Source organism: Notolabrus celidotus, chromosome 18, assembly GCF_009762535.1.
Source record: "Notolabrus celidotus isolate fNotCel1 chromosome 18, fNotCel1.pri, whole genome shotgun sequence".
Lineage (NCBI taxonomy): Eukaryota > Metazoa > Chordata > Actinopteri > Labriformes > Labridae > Notolabrus > Notolabrus celidotus.
Window position 1 is genome coordinate 30466746 of NC_048289.1, and position 18497 is coordinate 30485242.

At 40.7% G+C, this 18497-nt stretch overlaps 1 protein-coding gene across 1 annotated transcript in view; it reads left to right on the forward strand.

Annotated features, from left to right (window-relative positions):
- Positions 1–18497, forward strand: part of LOC117829817 (SRC kinase signaling inhibitor 1-like) — a 97294-nt gene that overhangs the window by 33151 nt on the left and 45646 nt on the right. The window contains exon 4 of the mRNA XM_034707512.1: positions 16494–16695. Within this exon, the coding sequence (XP_034563403.1) occupies positions 16494–16695 (202 nt within the window). The remainder of the gene's footprint in view (positions 1–16493; positions 16696–18497) is intronic.

Consider the following 18497-nt stretch of genomic DNA (forward strand, 5'->3'; position numbering starts at 1 on the left):
ATCAGTGTTCAACAGTCCTGTGTGTTGGTTATGTTATGTTACTCTGTAGAATAAAGAAGATGATAGTTTATTTTTAAAGATACACACTGATCAGACGTATAGTGTGTAGGCCTTTCTCCTCCAGACCTTTTGAAGGTTAGGTGTGTAGATCCTTCAAGTCCTGGAAGTTGTGAGGTGGAACCTCCAGGGATCAGACTTGTTCCTCCTCCAGACCTCCTTCTTCTATCGCTCTGTGCTCCAGTTCTGATCCTCACATCAAACAGTCGAGAGGTTTTTATTCTTTTTTGGCAGGATTTAATTTTTTCAGAATTTGTTTCTATATTTTTGTATTTTATATATTTTATATTTCTGATTTTTGATTGTTTTAATCTTTTATTTTGTTGTTTTAATTCTTCCAACATCGTTTTATTTCCTTTTATTTGTTTTAATCACATTTCTCTTTTAGTGTCTTTTGTTTCTTTTTATTTTAAAGCACTTTGTAAACCTGTTTTGAAAAGTGCTTTATAAATAAAGATTATTATTAGAATTATTTAATTTATTTGTAAAGCACTTTTCAAACAACTAATAACAAAAAGTGCTGTATATAAAAATAATAATGGCATTAATAAAATAAGAAATTAGAAAAAATTAATAAATAAATCTGTTTTAGGAAAATTAAACTCACCAAAAGAAAATAAATAAATAAGAAAATAAAACATCAAAATATGAAACCAGTAAGATAAACTAATTTGCTACACTCAAAATAAATACAGCAAAATAAAACAGAATAGAATATTAAAATGCTGAGAGTAAGTCTGTAAAAACCACTGGAATAAGAAATTAAAATAAATTTAATCACTAACTAAATAGGGAAATAATCTGCAATAAATTAATAGATAAATACAAATTAAAAATGTAATTAATAAATAACATAAATGTGTCTATAATGATTTTAAATAAGACACTATGACTATTAAACGTGACTAAAATTTCAATTAGATAATAAATAAATAAAGTAATATAAAATAATACTCTGGTAAAAGGGAGTTTAAAAAGGTAGGGATGCTTATTGAGCTTACAGTGGTGGACTGGAGTCAGCATGGACACCCTGACCGGTCTGCAGCTACACAGCTCCAAACACAACAAACTGTGACGCCTTTCTATCAGAACCAGGATTCACTCTTTCAGTGGTTTGAGCTCCAGCAGCTCTTCTGTTGGACCACACGGGCCGGCCATCGCTCCGCCCCTGCATCAGTGAGCCTTGGCCCCCATGCACCATGACCCCTGCAGACCAGGATCACCCCACAAGAGCTGCAGTTTCAGAGACGCTCTGACCCCGTTGTCTCGCCTCACACTCGCCCATTTTGTCCTGCTCCCAACACGTCAACTTTGTTGCCGACATGTTCGCCTGCTGCCTGACATGTCCCACCCTCTGACAGGTGCCACTGCAAAGAGAAAATCAATGTTATTCTCCTCAGCTGTCAGCGGTCATAATGTTATGGCTGATCTGTGGATGTCTCCGGTGCTGTCACTGTTCTTTGGACTGAGTGAGACCGACACTGTTGGAGCAGACGCTACCTGCTGAGTTTAAATCCAGACTTCAGATTATTTTAGTTTTAGCTGAAGAGGTTTTACGACCTTCTCTGTCTCAAAAGCCTGAAAACTTTCAAATGACGTTGAGCCTTTTTTCAGTTTGTGGATCATGCATGTTTGCTTTTATAAATGGCATTACTAAACTTTAATCCAGCGCATTAATAAAGCATTTTTTTACTCAGCAGTCTGGAATAATCTGGTCTTAAAGGGAGCCCTCATCAGCAGAACCAGCTCCTACAGAAGGCTGTTTGTTGACCACTTTCTAGAGCTTGAAGCTCTGCGAGGCGCTGATCTGTGCCTCCTGTGTCTCGTGAACAGAGTGTATCGGGGTGTTTTGTATTCAGAGCTGCATCCCCAGACTACCCCGGCTATGTTTGTCCCAGTGAGCTAGCTCAACCCTAACCCGTTCAGACAAACGCTTTTGTTGCGCTCGTGCTGTTTGGCTGTTGATACGATGCTCGGTGGAAAATCGCTATTCCCCAATCTGACTCTGAGAATGGCGGGAGTGCTTTCCACCGCTGAAAGGCTTAGGAGTGCGGCTGCTGCAGCGCTCCCCGCCCGGCTCTGTGCTGAAGCATGAGGCCAGGCTCACTTATTGACACTTCACTGCCATCTGCCAGGACTGCGAGGTCTGCGCGGATACACATTCAGGAGGACGAACTTTGTGGAGAGCTCTAACGGGATGAAAAGTTTGAGCTGGATTTCATGTGAAAGACAATTATCTTTCAGTGTAGGCCGTACGTCTGAAGTTTTATTGAGACAAAGCAGGAGCAGATGCTGCGCTCGCTCTGTAATCTTGGATGTCTGTGTTGCTCAGACAAAATTAAAATATTTAAAACCAGGTGGACAAACATCCTGTCTGCAGACGTCAGGTCCAACTTAGTCTCAAAGCGTCTCAGAGTGCGTCTGAAAACCCGGGCTGGGGGAAATGTCTTTGTACCAGGAACTTCTGATATGTTTAAATCTTTATGGATGGACTGAAATGAACTCTGATGCCACTTCAGGAACTATCAGTCATCACAACAAACTTTATCCTCAGACTCTTTCCAAACAGAGCACGTCAAGACCGTACTCTATGTTCTATAAATAACAAAGACCCAACATCAAGACCGGATCAGATCCAGTCCCCTCTTACAGACAGGACTCAGTCTGATCTCATCTTAATCCACCATGAGCAGAGCACTTTACAGCATTTAGCAAGTTACAGTGGCAAGGACAAACTTCCTTTAACAGGCAGAAACCTCCAGCAGGACCAGACTCATGTTAGACACACATCTGCTGAGACCGTGTTGGAGAGAGGGATAGAGGGAGATGAAGAGAGAGAGAGAGAGAGAGAGAGAGAGAGAGAGAGATGATAGTGGGGAGACGGATAGTAGTAGTTGTAGCAGCTGGAGTCTGGCACGTCCCAAGCAGCAGAGATCTAGAGGAACCTACAGGACAAGGGAGCTCAGGGACTCCAGAAAGGTCTATGGTTAGTAACTTTAATGGGACAGGAAGAGTTAAAGTGAGAGACAGGCAGAGAGAGGAGAGAGAGGGAAAGACAGGATCCCAGTGTGTCAGTGCCCCCCTTCTCCAACAGGGGAACCTTTGCAGCCTCAGAGATATGCACGAAAGGCAGAAACCTTGAGCAGGACCAGACTCATGTTAGGGGGGGTTATGAAATCATCCAACTGTGTCATGTCGCTCGTTCAGCTCATGATGTCATTTATTCATTTGTTTACTTGAGTTTTAAAAGTTGACACTAATGCATCAGAGCTGCGTTGTTCCTTCTAAATGTTTCAGCTTTATTTTATTTATTTAAAGGTGCACATGTAAAATTGAGCGTAGGGTTAGTTCAGGCAGACCATGAAGTCGAGCTCGGCCTACAGAACATCAGCTGATCCTAACTCCAGCCCCTGTCAGCTGACTTTTCTGCTGTGTCTGATTTTACAAGCGTCATATGTGTTGTCACTGATGCTCGCTGTGTTCTGTAACTGATGCTCTCCCTGCCTTCGCTTTTTCACGTATGCATATGAAAGAGAGGGGAGGTGTGCTCTCCCTGCCTCACTAGGCATTCCATGTAGGCACATGGCAGGGCAGGGAGCTCCCAGAACAGAGCCAAACAGCCAAATATAACATACTGCATGCTAATAATTCATTATTTTGAGTGCTCTGAAATGCAGTCATGTGTTTTTAGGAGCCTCTGTAACTTAGCCGTCTCTGCAGTTGCAATATTGAACAACGTAATCACACATCTCCTGTTCTCCTCATTCCTCCCAGCCCCTATCTCTTCTCTCTTCCTTCAGGCTCTTTTTTCTCACCAAAAACAATGTGTGCCGGTCAATCAAAGAGGCCTCATTATTGAAAACCGACAGAGGCAGTGCAGCAGGGAATATCCGAGCGGGGAGGTGAACATGAGCTCCCCTCCTCACTCAAAAACAAGTGCCCTTGAGCAAGACAATTAACCTCCAGCTGCTCTGTGGAGCCGGAACAACGTGGTGGCTTTATCGAGCAGCTCAAAAGCGAGCGTGTCATGTGTGCTCCTCCCTCCGGCTATTGTTTTTAAAGATGTGAGCGCTGTTCTCTGCCTCTGTCTGTTTCAGCTGCATTGTTAATACCAACTCATTTGATGTTAGCACAGGGTGACGACTTTTTCTGATGCTTAAAAGTGTCAGTGGAAAGGAATGCCACGCTCTGCAGACGTAATGCCCATGAAATCACGGAGTTTGGGGGTGTGGCAGCTGTTTGCAGGGGGGGGGGGGGTCTTACAGCTGTCTCATCAGTCAAGAGTCTGTGAGTGAGCTGGTGGGAAATGTTAGTCAGACTCGCTGATTGTGAACTAAAGATGGAGGTTTAGCTCTCAGTGAAGGAGATCTTGAGTTAGAGAAGTACAGGTTAAAGAGCTGTGTGTTGAATCGAAGGATTTCCTCCGTCACAGTGTCGAGGAGAGGAGTTAAAGCAGCCAAAGAGCAGAGGATGGAGATAATTCAATGCTAAACAAGATGCTGAAAGTGCAGGTAAGGGTCAAGTCTGCATACTGTTAGATTTTACTTCATCTGAATCCACAGAAACAACTGCTTGTATGGCTCAATATGTGCTGCTCTTTTTAATTTCATCACTTCTTCTTGTTTGTTGAGCTTGTTTTTATTCAGGACGTTTGGTTTCAGCAGGTTGTTTGTACATGACGCACTTTGACTACCTTTTTTTGTTATCTTAAAAGAGAGCTACCCTCGCTAGTCAGCACCAGAATTTGTAGCGCAGCAACCTGCCACTAGCAGAGGTTAGAGTCTGCTGCTTTAATACTCTAAAGCTCTACTACCTGGATGTAAACAAGCACAGGTGATGATGTCATCTGGTAGCACGGCGTGGTTTGTTAGTATGTTGATCTAGTAAATGGAGATTAAGTTGTATGTCGGCTGTGTCTGGTTAAACTGACATATAACCACTCCACCAGAGACATGAGGAACCAGCACAGACATGCTAACCTGCAGGAGGTGCTAGCTCTGCTAGTGGTAGACACAATTTAACATTGTTTACTTGCAGACTCAATTTGGATTGTTTCAGGGCTCTGCAAGGCTGTTGACCAAGTCCAGCCGGACAACCCACATCACTCCGATTCTAGCTTCCCTACATTGGCTTCCAGTTAAATTTAGGATTCACTTTAAAGTCCTCATTTTCGTGTATAGAGCTCTGCATGGTCAGGCTCCTGAATACATCGTCGACCTGCTCCACCCCTACCTTACCAGTAGGCCACTCACGTCTTCTGACCAGGGCTTGCTGGTTGTCCCTCGAGCGCGCTTAAGAACGAAAGGTGACCGTGCTTTTGAAGTTGTGGCACCGACATTGTGGAACGCTCTTCCTGTAAATGTCCGTTCTGCTATATCTGTTGTCGCCTTTAAAAAACTTGTGAAGACACATTTATTTAAACAGGCCTTCGACTCACTGTGTTCAGACTAATGTTCTATTTATGCTATTGTCTGTTTCTTTTAATGTGTTGGATATTTTCCTGTGAAGCACTTTGTGATTTTATTCTGTGAAAGGTGCTATACTAAATAAAATTTACTAAATTTACTCTAAAGTTTTGAACTCAGTTCAGAGTGAGATATTGGCAGCGGATTGTATGCTCTCATTATAGTCATTATCCGGCTGTATTTTGTTCCTTTACCTTAACAGTTTTTAACGCCCTCTCTCTTACTCTCTCCGGAGCTCTCTTTATTTTTGTAAAAAAAGTAATAATGTCGTTCAGTAAATAGCCGACGAAATCAATTGATGAGCTGACTTACTGTACACATTTAATACGGGGCTCCTGCGTCTTCCAATCTGAGTTGGTCAGTCTGCAATTGCGCATGTGCATCCTTTTCTTTGGAACGTAACGTTGTTGCGTTGTTTTACCCAGATACAATGATGCTAGTTTTTGATTGGCTGTTGGGTAGCTATAGTTCTTGATTTTTTTTGATTCGCTTGTTCGTGGCAAGCTCCTTCTGAACTCTACAGGAAACCCACTTGAATCCTACCTGTTCCACAGTTTAAAGAAAAGCGGCGCAACTTGGTGCACGTTGTCCTAGTAATTATTCTGCGTGAGAAATACAAGGTGTGGCGTGTGAGTGTGTGAACAGGTTGAAATGTGTGTGTCTCACGCCCAATGCATGAGACTTGAGAGCCCTGTTGTTTTCTGAGTGTTTTCTTACATTTAGAGTAGTTGGTTGGATTTTAAGTTTCAGTTTAATCAAGTTGGAGATTAGTCGCTTTGTAGCATCTCTTGTCACAACTAGCAGGGAGGCTGACACCATCGCTCACCGCTCCAGACCGGCAAGTCGCCTCTTCGCTGTCATAGCAAAGCAGACCACTAGAGGTGCTAGAGGTGCCAATTTTTTGTAATGGTGCATTTAGAGAAAACAGGACATTGTAAAGTGCTGGTTTGCTTCAAAATGCTCTTCGATTCAAGATGATAAAGGAGAAGTGGGTGGCGTGAGTCTACGTCTGGGTTCAACCCCCGTATCAGGAGCTAGCAGGATTTTAAACATGACACGGTGAAAACTTGTGGTATCAGAAGGAGCTTCACAGCTGCAGGTCGTGGATGTTGCTGAATGTAATGAAAACTGTCACGTAGGGAGACAATTTAAAAACCATTCCCCTCTGAGAGACCCTCGAAATCAGACGCCCTCACCTGGTTAGACTTTTTCAGCACATGGTGAGGTCGAGGACTGAGTGCTTCTGTCACACATCCTTAAACTGATCCTTTTAAGTCATCATAAAATACTAATATTACAATTAAAACACCATCTGCTTTTGTGTGACCGTGTAAGTGTTTAAAGAGACGGGAGGCAGCTTGTTTGCAGAAACAGATTCAGAACAAACCAAAGTGAAGGTGCCTCCAACAAACCAGCTGCTGTAAAACACAGAAACAGACTTTTGTCAGAGACAGATGAAGTGAGGGAGGTTCTGTACACAGATGCTCATTAATAGAAACCTGACAGTCGCTCTCTTGGATGTGTCACAGTCAGACAAATGAAATCATCCTCCTCTTTCATTGTCTTCTTCAGTGATCACAGATCAATCCTCGGCTGCAGAAAACAGGGTCGTGTAGGTTATTTTCCATGTCAGGAATGTTGCGTGACTCTTTTGCCCTCATGAAATTCATGCAGGCGCTCATGCAAGAGAATACAAAGAGACATTTCCTGACTGTATGTGCTCTGTTCTTCAGAGTTTAGTCACAGCTGTCAGAGACCTTTGTCCCGTCCATCATATAAAAAATGGACGAAGTCTCCGTGACTTCATCCATCTGTTCCTGAGCGCTGTTTTGAAGCCGATCGTCAGCGGGTGCCATATTGGAAATGCTGAACTCAACCTAAAGTCAACTTTTTTTGGTTGCAGGATTGCTTGTGTATTTCTAGAGTCACATTTGAGTGTTGCAAACACAGTGCAAGATAAAGGAATGCAAAGTAGACGTGCAACAATCATTGCAACCTGAACAGCAATCCATATATGTTCCTCATTTCAACACAGTGCATACATGAAGGGAGCAGCAGAGACACGGGGTGTTGTTGGTTTACAGGTACTGTAGATATTTGACTCAAACAGAATTATTCACCTGGAACAACAACCAAAAGAAAGGTTGAAAAAGAGTGTTACTCCACCAACAACCAGAAAGCTGAAGTTGTCAAATCGTCGTCACATTTGAGGAACTTGAACCGACATATTTTTTATTTGAAAAATGACTCTTTTTGTTACTTTGTTTTTGTCTTTAAGGGTATTTTTGTCTTTTGTAACAGACTGTAACAGAGGAATGCCATTCATCACAGATGGAAAAAACAATGACTGTGAATGGTTTTTGAAAAAAATGAAAAAAAAAATTGAAAAAAAAAAAATTGATAAAGAAAAGTTTTGGAAAAAAAATTTTGAAAAAAAAAAAAAAAATTGACAAAAAGAACATTTTGAAAAAAAAAATGAAAAAAAAATTTGAAAAAAAAAAAAAAAATGAAATTTTTAAAAATTTTCCTCAAATTTGAATTGTGCTCCAAAAGCAGTGAAAACTTTGCGCCTGCCGTTAAGAACATGGAAAAAGCAATGAATGAATCAACACGTGAGAGGAGATAAGTGCGAGTAGCAAAGACGTTTCAACACGGCTTTAAAATCCTTTTGAACTCAAAAAGCCGTGGCAGAGATCGGACGGTGTTTTGGTTTAAACAGTTAACCCTGTTAACTGGAGACTCTCAGCCGGATGCATCCCTCATAAACGTCTTTAGACCATCATTAAATATCTGATGAGGATATTTTAAAATCTTAATAAAAACCAAACTAGTTTGCATTCCCAGGAACTCCCTCTGTGTTTCAACAGCTGTGTAAACTCCACAAACACTGACACGTTCAGCTGAAGGTCTCCAGTTTACAGGGTCACTTTTAAAACCGGAACACCGGGAGGAGAGACGCATTCACGATGGGCTGAGAGAAGACTACTGTTACAAGCTGCTAAATCAAGAGAATCACAGCTTCTTCTTTTGAAAAGTACACACACATACAAAAAAGATAGAACAAATAAAAACTAATGAAAGAAAGAGAAATCAAGAGAATCACAGATGGAAAAAACAATGACTGAATGTTTTTGGAAAAATTTGCCAAAAAAAATTTGACAAAAAAATATTTTGACAAAGAAAATGAAAACAAAAAAAAAAAATTTAAAATTTTGAAAAAAAAAAAAAGAAAAAAAAATTTTTGACAAAAAAAATTTTGAAAAAAAATTTGACAAAAAAAGTTTGACCAAAAAAATTTTGAAAAAAAAAATTTCCCCAAAAAAATATTAAAAAAAATTGCCAAAAAAAATGTGACAAAATATTTTGACAGAAATGTTGACCCGGAGCCTGTCGAAAAAATAGATTTTCCTCAATTTGAAATTGTGCTCCAAAAGCAGAAAACATGAAAAAAAGTGAAAATTTTGCACCTGCAGTTAAGAACATGGAAAAAGCAATGAATGAATCAACACGTGAGATCAACAGCTGTTGTAAACTCCACAAACACTGACACGTTCAGCTGAAGGTCTCCAGTTTACAGGGTCACTTTTAAAACCGGAACACCGGGAGGAGAGGCGCATTCACGGTGGGCTGAGAGAAGACTACTGTTACAAGCTGCTGAATCAAGAGAATCACAGCTTCTTCTTTTGAAAAGTACACACACATACAAAAAAGATAGAACAAATAAAAACTAATGAAAGAAAGAGAAATCAAGTGAAACACAGATGGAAAAAACAATGGCTGTGAATGGTTTTTGAAAAAATTTGACAAAAAAAATTTGACAAAAAAATATTTTAACACAGAAAATGAAAACAAAAAAAAAAATTGAAAATTTTGAAAAAAAAAAAAAAATGAAAAAAAATGTTTTGACCAAAAAAATTTTGAAAAAAAATTTGACAAAAAAAGTTTGACCAATAAAATTTTTAAAAAAATAAAATTCCCCCAAAAAAAATTGCCAAAAAAAAAATGTGACAAAATATTTTGACAGAAATGTTGACCCGGAGCCTGAAAAATAGATTTTCCTCAATTTGAAATTGTGCTCCAAAAGCAGAAAACATGAAAAAAAGTGAAAATTTTGCACCTGCATTTAAAAACATGGAAAAAGCAATGAATGAATCAACAGGTGAGATCAACAGCTGTTGTAAACTCCACAAACACTGACACGTTCAGCTGAAGGTCTCCAGTTTACAGGGTCACTTTTAAAACCGGAACACCGGGAGGAGAGACACATTCACGGTGGGCTGAGAGAAGACTACTGTTACAAGCTGCTAAATCAAGAGAATCACAGCTTCTTCTTTTGAAAAGTACACACACATACAAAAAAAGATAGAACAAATAAAAACTAATGAAAGAAAGAGAAATCAAGTGAATCACAGATGTGTGTGATGTTATTGTGGACGGCTTTTTAGGGGGGAGATTATCTACCCCTGAACTAAATTTAGACCCTGGGTCCACCGGTCGAAATGCACATAGTTCCAGGGTAAAGTTCCTCTGGCCTATCGATTCTCATATTGTTCACCTGGATGTTACTTGACAGAGTGATCAGCTGGTCTGGGACGCCGTCTGATGAACTTTCCCCAAACCTCCGCTGTAGTCCTGTTATAATGCAGACCGCGCTCCTGTCGGTAAACTCTCTCTGATGCAGCGCTCTCAGTATTCAGACGGCACCTTTTCCTTCAGGACTTACTGAGGATTATTTAGTGTTTGATGCTGCGTCTGAAATAATTCTGCATCAGTCACTGAAAACAAGATGAATGGAGTGAAGAGGGGCAGAGTGTTTGCTTTGAATCTGTTAAATAAGAATCAAAACGTCAATCCTTTAATGCTCTGTAACGTCTGTTTTTATGAATGATTCTCTGGCTGTTAAAACACTCTGAAGACCTTTTTTTAATCATCACATTTTAATATTTGTCAAACCTTTTGGAAGTTTTCACAGTTTTTCTTCGTCTCTTGAGGCCGAGTCGTTCAGCTTCATCACAAATACACGTTTTCATCATGTTTGAATGAAATCATGGTCTTATTGTGGTTTTTATCAGCTGCTCCCTGCACTGATTTATCTCTGCGACCGTCGTCACCGACTGCAGCAAGCATCTCCTGAATGATCGTCAGAGGAGTGAGAGGGAGGAGGCCCTGTGGGAGAGTTTATCGACTGTAACTGAGGAAATAAACGGAGTGTTTACGGAGCTTTCCTCTGACTTTACACTCAGAGAGAACATCCTCTGCAACAAATCTAAGGTTACATCCAGACTACCTGATCCTAAAACCACTCTATCAAACAAAACAACGTCCCTGCATGAGTACTGAGGACTGTGCAGAACCTTTAATTCTTGCATCCATTAATGGCAGACGTTTCTTTCCCCCCATCAATCTTTATTTATAAAGCGCCAAATCACAACAAATGTTCTCCTCAGACTCTTTCCAAACAGAGCAGGTCTATACCGTACTCTATGTTCTATTATTAACACAGACCCAACATCAAGACCGGATCAGATCCAGTCCCATCTTCCAGACAGGACTCAGTCTGATCTCATCTTAATCCACCATGAGCAGAGCACTTTGCAGCATTTAGCAAGTTACAGTGGCAAGGACAAACTTCCTTTAACAGGCAGAAACCTCCAGCAGGACCAGACTCATGTTACAGAGAGAGAGAGAGAGAGAGAGAGAGAGAGAGAGAGAGAGAGAGAGAGAGAGAGAGAGAGAGAGAGATGATAGTGGTGGGACGGATAGTAGTAGTTGTAGCAGCTGGAGTCTGGCACGTCTACAGCAGCAGAGATCCAGAGGAACCTACGAGACAAGGGAGCTCAGGGACTCCAGAAAGGTCTATGGTTAGTAACTTTAATGGGACAGGAAGAGGTAAAGTAAGAGTCAGGCAGAGAGAGGAGAGAGAGGGAAAGACAGGATCCCAGTGTTTTCAGTTCTCATTGCAGTCAAAGCCTATAGCAGCCTAAATAAGAGCTGGTCCAAGCCTCAGCCAGCTTACAAAATAACAGCGACAAGGACAAACTTCCTTTAACAGGCAGAAACCTCAAGCAGGACCAGACTCATGTTAGATAGACATCTGTTGAGACCGTGTTGGGGTTGGCTCTCAGACTGTTGAAAGTAAAACCTGGACTGGATTTCTGGAACTTCTGGAAGGAATGCTTTTGTGCTTTTGTGTCTCTGTTTCAGTCTCCATTAATGACTCATTTAAACTGAATTTACTGTCTTCAGTTGTTTTAATTTGAGGCTCTGAATAAGTTTTGCTCTGAGTTTATCACCTTTGTAGTGCTGCCTTTCACTCTGAAAAACACTGACTCACAAAACCATGACTTCAGTATTATCCAGCTCTAAACCTAACTGGCACCTGAGCACAAACACATTACTGAACCACAGTCGAGTCAAAAGTGGAGGACTTAAAGCAATAATCAAACCTGTTTGGACACAGCAGAAACAAAAACACGAGTCATGGGAACTCTCCTGGTTTTAATTAAAAACCTGAACACAGTTCTGTCACAGTCTGAGGCTCTGAACACAGAACAACTCGTCTGTAAGAATATATTCCCCCAGTTATCACTCATCTAGAGGAAGAGGAAGAGGATGTACATGGTGGTGTTTATTTCTGCAGGACATATGACCTCCGTCTGTATCTTTAGACTCTGTGTTTATGTGTTTGTCTGTGTGTAGAGTTCACAGACCGTCCACAGAAGTGTCCCTCCTCCTCTGCTCTCTGTGTCTGGATCAGACGCAGACGGAACTTGTGCACCTTAATGAAGACACTGTTACATCTTATCAGGAGGCCGCAGAACAGCGCCACCTACAGGTGTGGAGGTCGTTGTGATTGAGAAATCAAAGGGACACATGAGGACATGTTTGATAGATTAATGCGAGTGTGAAAACAGAGCGTATGGAGAACGCTGATTGTCTAACTTTAGATCTACAGTGTTGCATGTTTCCGTTCCTGTCTCTGCACACTGGATCAGCAGGGGGTCCAGATGTCTCTTTTTCGGGGGGTTCAAACAGGTGAGAGAGGTTTGGCGAGGCTTTGATGTTGCAGAGAGTCATGCATTTTAAGTAAACATCGTCGTGTTGATGTAGAGTTGTAGTAGAGAGCATGCAAATCAGACCGAGCTGCAGCCGAATCCAGAGTAAGTGGATTAAGACTGAGTCAAGATCAAGACCGAGGCAGAGCAGGACCCAGAGTGAAACATGCAAAGACGAGGTCCAGCACAGAGCACAGACAGTAAACAGACAGACCTCTTCTTCATGGCAATTAAATGATGTCCTCACTCTAACACAGACACGACTGACTGATCCAGAGACCAGACAGAAACCTTCCAGAACAGGTCTGAGGTCCATGTCTGATCTGAAGTACAACACGAGGACATAACCTCAGAGAAAAGGAAAGTAGTTTGAGGAAAGAGTTAGAGAATGTATCACTCCATCGATCTGAGTCTCCCTCCTCCTCCCTCCTGCTTGTTATTCTCCTCTCTCTCCGTGTTTCTGCTGTGCTCATAAGCTCCGGCGCTCTCCTCCTCACCTCTCTGCGCTCTCTTTTCTTCACTGTTCACTAAACACAAACTTTATAATTCCCAGTCGCTGCATTCTTCTCTCTTCAGCAGCTCATTTCTGGTGCCTCGGTGTTGAAAGCAGAAGGTGTGCGGCGTCTGGCTGACAAGCAGCCTCAGAGACCATAAATCTCCAAACATATGAGAGGCAGCGCGCTTAATCTGTCAGCCTGTTCTCAGCCTCAGAAGATATGTGGGTGCTCGTGTTCGCTCTCAGCACTCTAAAGGACATTTTTAACACATTATTAATGCAGAAGCAGCCTCAGGAGATGCATGTGTGTCTGCAGAGCGTTTCATTACTCTTAGAATCTCCTCCATGTTTGTTTTTCACATGCGTGGACGAGCGCCATGCGTGATGCTTTCAGCTTGTTGAAGCCTCTGAAAAGTGTTGCTGCATCCATAAAGCGTTTGTGGAAACCGAGCACAGACCACAGATGCATGAGGCAAAGGGAGCTGGCTACACATACAGCACTGTGGGAGCTCATTACTGTATTCTCTGGGCTGGAAAATGTCTGTCAGTGAGGATTCATTAAAAGCCAACCTGCTGCAGCAGCTCCTGGTCGTGCTGTAATGAGAGGTCCTTCACAATTTAGGCTCCCCAGCGGCTCAGATTGGACAGGTGAATATTAGCAGTAATCTGCACTACGGATGGAGGCTTTGTTTATTCATTCATTAGCATTAAACTGCACATTTGGTCAGTGCTGCTTTACGGTACAGTTAAGCTTGCTCATGGCCGTCTGTTGGAGGCAGAGCACTTTATCAGAGCTGTGGAGTAAATCTTTTTATCATATTTTCTACAAAAACCACCGGGCTGTGATTTCAGATTCTGGTTTTGACTTTTAATCCTCATCCCAGCCGGTGGTCAGGTGCTTCTGAGCGTGGAGTTTTCATGCCCTGTAATGTCCTCTGCATGTGCTGGTTCCCCTCCAGGCGCTCCGGCTTCCTCCCACACTCCAAAGACACGCTCGTTAGGTTAATTGGTGACTCTAAATTTTGCAAATGTGGGAGTGAGTCTGTTTGTTTGTAGCTTTAAATGAGCTCTGTGAGAGAACGACGACCCTGACGCTCGCCCAGTGACAGCTGGGAGTGACTCCAGCCTCCTACAGCGCCTGACAGGATAAGCAGTGCAGACAATGGATGGATGGATGGATGGATGGACTTTAAAGGTCACATATTATGCAAAATAGACTTTTTAATGGTTCTCTACCTGAAATATGTGTCCCTGGCATGTCTACAAACCCCCCGAAAATGAAAAAAATCCATTCTGCCCCTGTTCTGATTTCAGTTTCATTTTTTCATTTCCACAACGCCATCCGGTCTGTAACAGGAAGTCAGAGCTCGGAGCTTGTTCAGCCCATAGACTGTATAAAATACAACTCAACCCCTCCTCCATTTTTCATTCCCTGCACACATGTGTGCTAACAAGGAGCTTAGGAGGGAGGCATGCTAGTTGTAGGCTGTCTTAATAAACACAAAGGTCGCTTTGACTCCCCACGTCTGCAGATTTGAAGATCTAGTGGATGATTTTTATTTATCATGGATAAGTGCTAGCGCTAGTTAGCATAGCTACATAGCTACATGTTCGTAGCTGTGTACAAAGACACGCGTCGACATGCTGACAAATAAAACAACAAGAAACACTAAATCTGTGACCAATGGTTCAGAAAGGTCCTGCTGCAGGCGCCTCTCTGTCAGGATCAGATTCTGGATCAGATTCAGAGGGTTGAAGTAACGCGGGTCTGTGAGCAGCCGTGTATATTCAGCCAACATGTAAACATTAGATCAACGTGCTGAACAGCCGAGGCCACACCCACTTCCTGAGGGGGCGTGGTCAGAGAGCTCATTCTTATTTAAAGGCACAGACACAGAAAACAGCCTGTTCTGAGCAGGGCTGAAAAAGAGGGGTTTACAGGCAGACCAGAATCTGATTTCAAAGAGTTTTTATGAGCATAAACTTTAAAGACATGTTTTGGGGACCTCTTAGACCAATATATGTTGATGAAAAAGAGCAGAATATGTCATCTTTAAAGCCTCTGGAAACTTGGCTTGAAATAGTAAAATTGCTCGTGTGACAATAAAGTCAAAGGTCTCATTAAGCATGCATGAACATGTTCACTCACATTGTGATACCTCTGTCTGGAAGCTCTGAATGCAAAGCAATATGAAGGTTGCTCTTGTATCAGCTGGGGCTGTATCATCATGAAACTCAGTCCGACTCCTTTTCCTGCAAAAACAATCATTAAGGTTCTCACCGGAGCTCCAGCAGCCCAACACAGAAAACTCTGAACACCTGAGGCGTCTGTAATCTCACGCAGAGTGTAAACAGTTAAATAGCTGCTTTGTGACTCTTGATTTTTCTCTGAATTTATTTCATCATTTCATCATTTCTCACTTTTTTTTTAGATGACAAAAAATGTATTTAAAGTTTGTCTTCTACAACAAGTGTTAAAGCAGCCTTTGTTCACCTTTGGAAATACTCCTTCACTTCTCCCACAGACTGTCATATTCCCTTCTTTAACTTGAATCCTTTAAAGTCAGAAACATTCAGCTCGTCTGAAACCCTCTGACTGTAATCCTAACTCTTAGAATATAGATCACATCACCCTCCCTCTCTACGTGTGTTTCTACAGCTCATTAGAGTTTCTTATCTTCTTCATAAAGCTGAAAATGACTCTCCTCTGTAAATCAGAGCTCCTCTTTATGTTCCATGCAGATCACTTCTCTTTTAAACGCTCCTTATGTGTGCAGTAAAAGCTCCATGGAGAGAGCGCCGTGTGTTTTTATTCCTCTTACTGTGGAAATATCTTCCTCCTGATATTAAACCGACGAGCTCTGTCTGTGTTTGTGAAAGGAAATTAAAGACAGGCTTTTAATTTGGAGGGATGTTAAAGTCTGAGTGGTGGAGTTTGTTTTGTCGTATTTGACTGATTTTAAATTATTAATAAACTCTTACATGAAAATCATCTGTAGTGTCCCTCCTGTCGTCACAATGTGAAGGTCTTTGTTTGTTTAATTGAAGCATTTTCAGTCTTATTAAAGGAGGAGACGTATTCAGAGGACAGATTATCACCACTCCCCTCCTGCTCTGCTTTGCTGCTCCAGTTTCATCCTCCTTCACGTGAAGCTCTGCTGGAGATGCAGAGGCTTCTTTGTCTGAGATAAACTGTGTGTTTTGTCTGCTCCTGGGTGCTTAAAGCTCCTTCTCTCCCCGTGTGTGTGTGTATTGTTTCTGTGCATTGATTTCCTCAGGCCTTTGTGTTTGCTTTTGTTTCCTTGTTCTACATTTTTCGTTGTCATCTCTCTGATTGCTCTGCTGAAATAACCGCGTGTTTATCCGTACCATCTACCTGTTCCTCTCTGCTCTCCTCACGTCTTATCTCGTGTCTTGCAGTCTCGCACCCCTCGTGTGACTCGCCTCAGCCCAACGCAGCCGGCTCTCGCTGATCAGGCCAACAGGGTGTCCTTCGCGTCGGCTGAGAACTTGGAGACCATGTCGGAGCCTGACATTCCCATCGGCTTCAACCGGATGAACCGGCTCCGCCAGAGCCTGCCGCTGGCTCGCTCGTCCAGCCAGGCCAAGCTGAGAGCTCCAGGTCAGAACACTGAAACACAACATCTGAACGCTGCAGTGTGACTTCAGATCAGCTGTTACATCAGCTGGAGCAGAAATCTACCTGATAGAACTCCAACCCTTTAAAGGAAGTGTTCATGTTATCACTGTAGTACTAATGATAACAATCAGCATGATTTATAAAACAGAACAAAAACAGAGCGTGATTTAAACTCAGAGAGAAAGCTTCATGTCAGAAGATGTCTTTAAAATGTTGGATTTTTATAGATAATTCATCAAGATTTTACTGAAGGACAGCAGTATGTGGACTTTGACCAGTTGAGGAACAACAGTTTGGACCAAACACATCAGTTCATGTATTTTTTTTTAAAGAAACGTATTACTTACTTTTTTAATCTGGCTTTTAATTGAACTTATTTTTAGCCCTGGACTGCATCATTGTTATTATTATTATTGTTTTAACAACATTTATTTATTTATTTGTCTGTTTGTTTGTTTGTTTGTTTGTTTGTTTGTTTGTTTGTTTGGTTATCTGGTTAGTTAGTTAGTTAGTTAGTTGGTTGGTTAGTTAATTAGTTGGTTAGTTAGTTAATTAGTTAGTTAGTTAATTAGTTAATTAGTTAGTTAGTTGGTTAGTTAGTTGGTTAGTTGGTTAGTTAATTAGTTAGTTAGTTAGTTAGTTAGTTAGTTAGTTAGTTAGTTAGTTAGTTAGTTAGTTGGTTGGTTGGTTAATTAGTTAGTTAGTTAGTTATCTATCTATTTATTTATTTGTTTGCTTAGTTAGTTAGTTAGTTAGTTAGTTAGTTAGTTAGTTAGTTGGTTGGTTAGTTGGTTATCTATCTATTTATTTATTTGTTTGCTTAGTTAGTTAGTTAGTTAGTTAGTTAGTTAGTTAATTAGTTAGTTAGTTAGTTAATTAGTTAGTTAGTTAGTTAGTTAGTTGGTTGGTTGGTTAATTAGTTAGTTAGTTAGTTTTTTAGTTAGTTAGTTGGTTGGTTGGTTGGTTGGTTGGTTGGTTGGTTAGTTGGTTATCTATCTATCTATTTATTTATTTGTTTGCTTAGTTAGTTAGTTAGTTAGTTAGTTAGTTAGTTAGTTAGTTAGTTAGTTAATTAGTTAGTTAGTTAGTTAGTTAGTTAGTTAGTTAGTTAGTTAGTTAGTTAGTTAGTTAGTTAGTTAGTTAGTTAGTTAGTTAGTTAGTTAGTTAGTTAGTTAGTTGGTTGGTTGGTTGGTTAATTAGTTAGTTAGTTAGTTTTTTAGTTAGTTAGTTGGTTGGTTGGTTGGTTGGTTGGTTGGTTAGTTGGTTATCTATCTATCTATTTATTTATTTATTTGTTTGCTTAGTTAGTTAGTTAGCTAGCTAGCTAGTTAGTTAGTTAGTTAGTTACTTAGTTAGTTAGCTAGTTAGTTATCTATCTGTTTATTTATTTGTTTTTTGTTTTGTTTTGTTTAGTTAGTTAGTTAGTTAGCTAGTTAGTTATCTATCTGTTTATTTATTTGTTTTTTGTTTTGTTTAGTTAGTTAGCTAGTTAGTTATCTATCTGTTTATTTATTTAGTTTGTTTATTTAGTTAGTTAGCTAGTTATCTATTCATTTATTAAATTTTCTTGATCTTTTTAACTCAACATTATTTTTTATTATTTTTATTACTTTCATTATATTTATTTTATTTTATTTTAAAGATTTTTTGGGGGATTTTGTTTCTATCATTTTACCCATTTCTGTTGTTTCCTGTCTCTCTGTTCTCAGGCTGCACGCCTGTTTGTATAAAATGTGTTTTTTTAAATTGAGTTGGGTTGAGAAAGGATAGCGACCAATGACCAA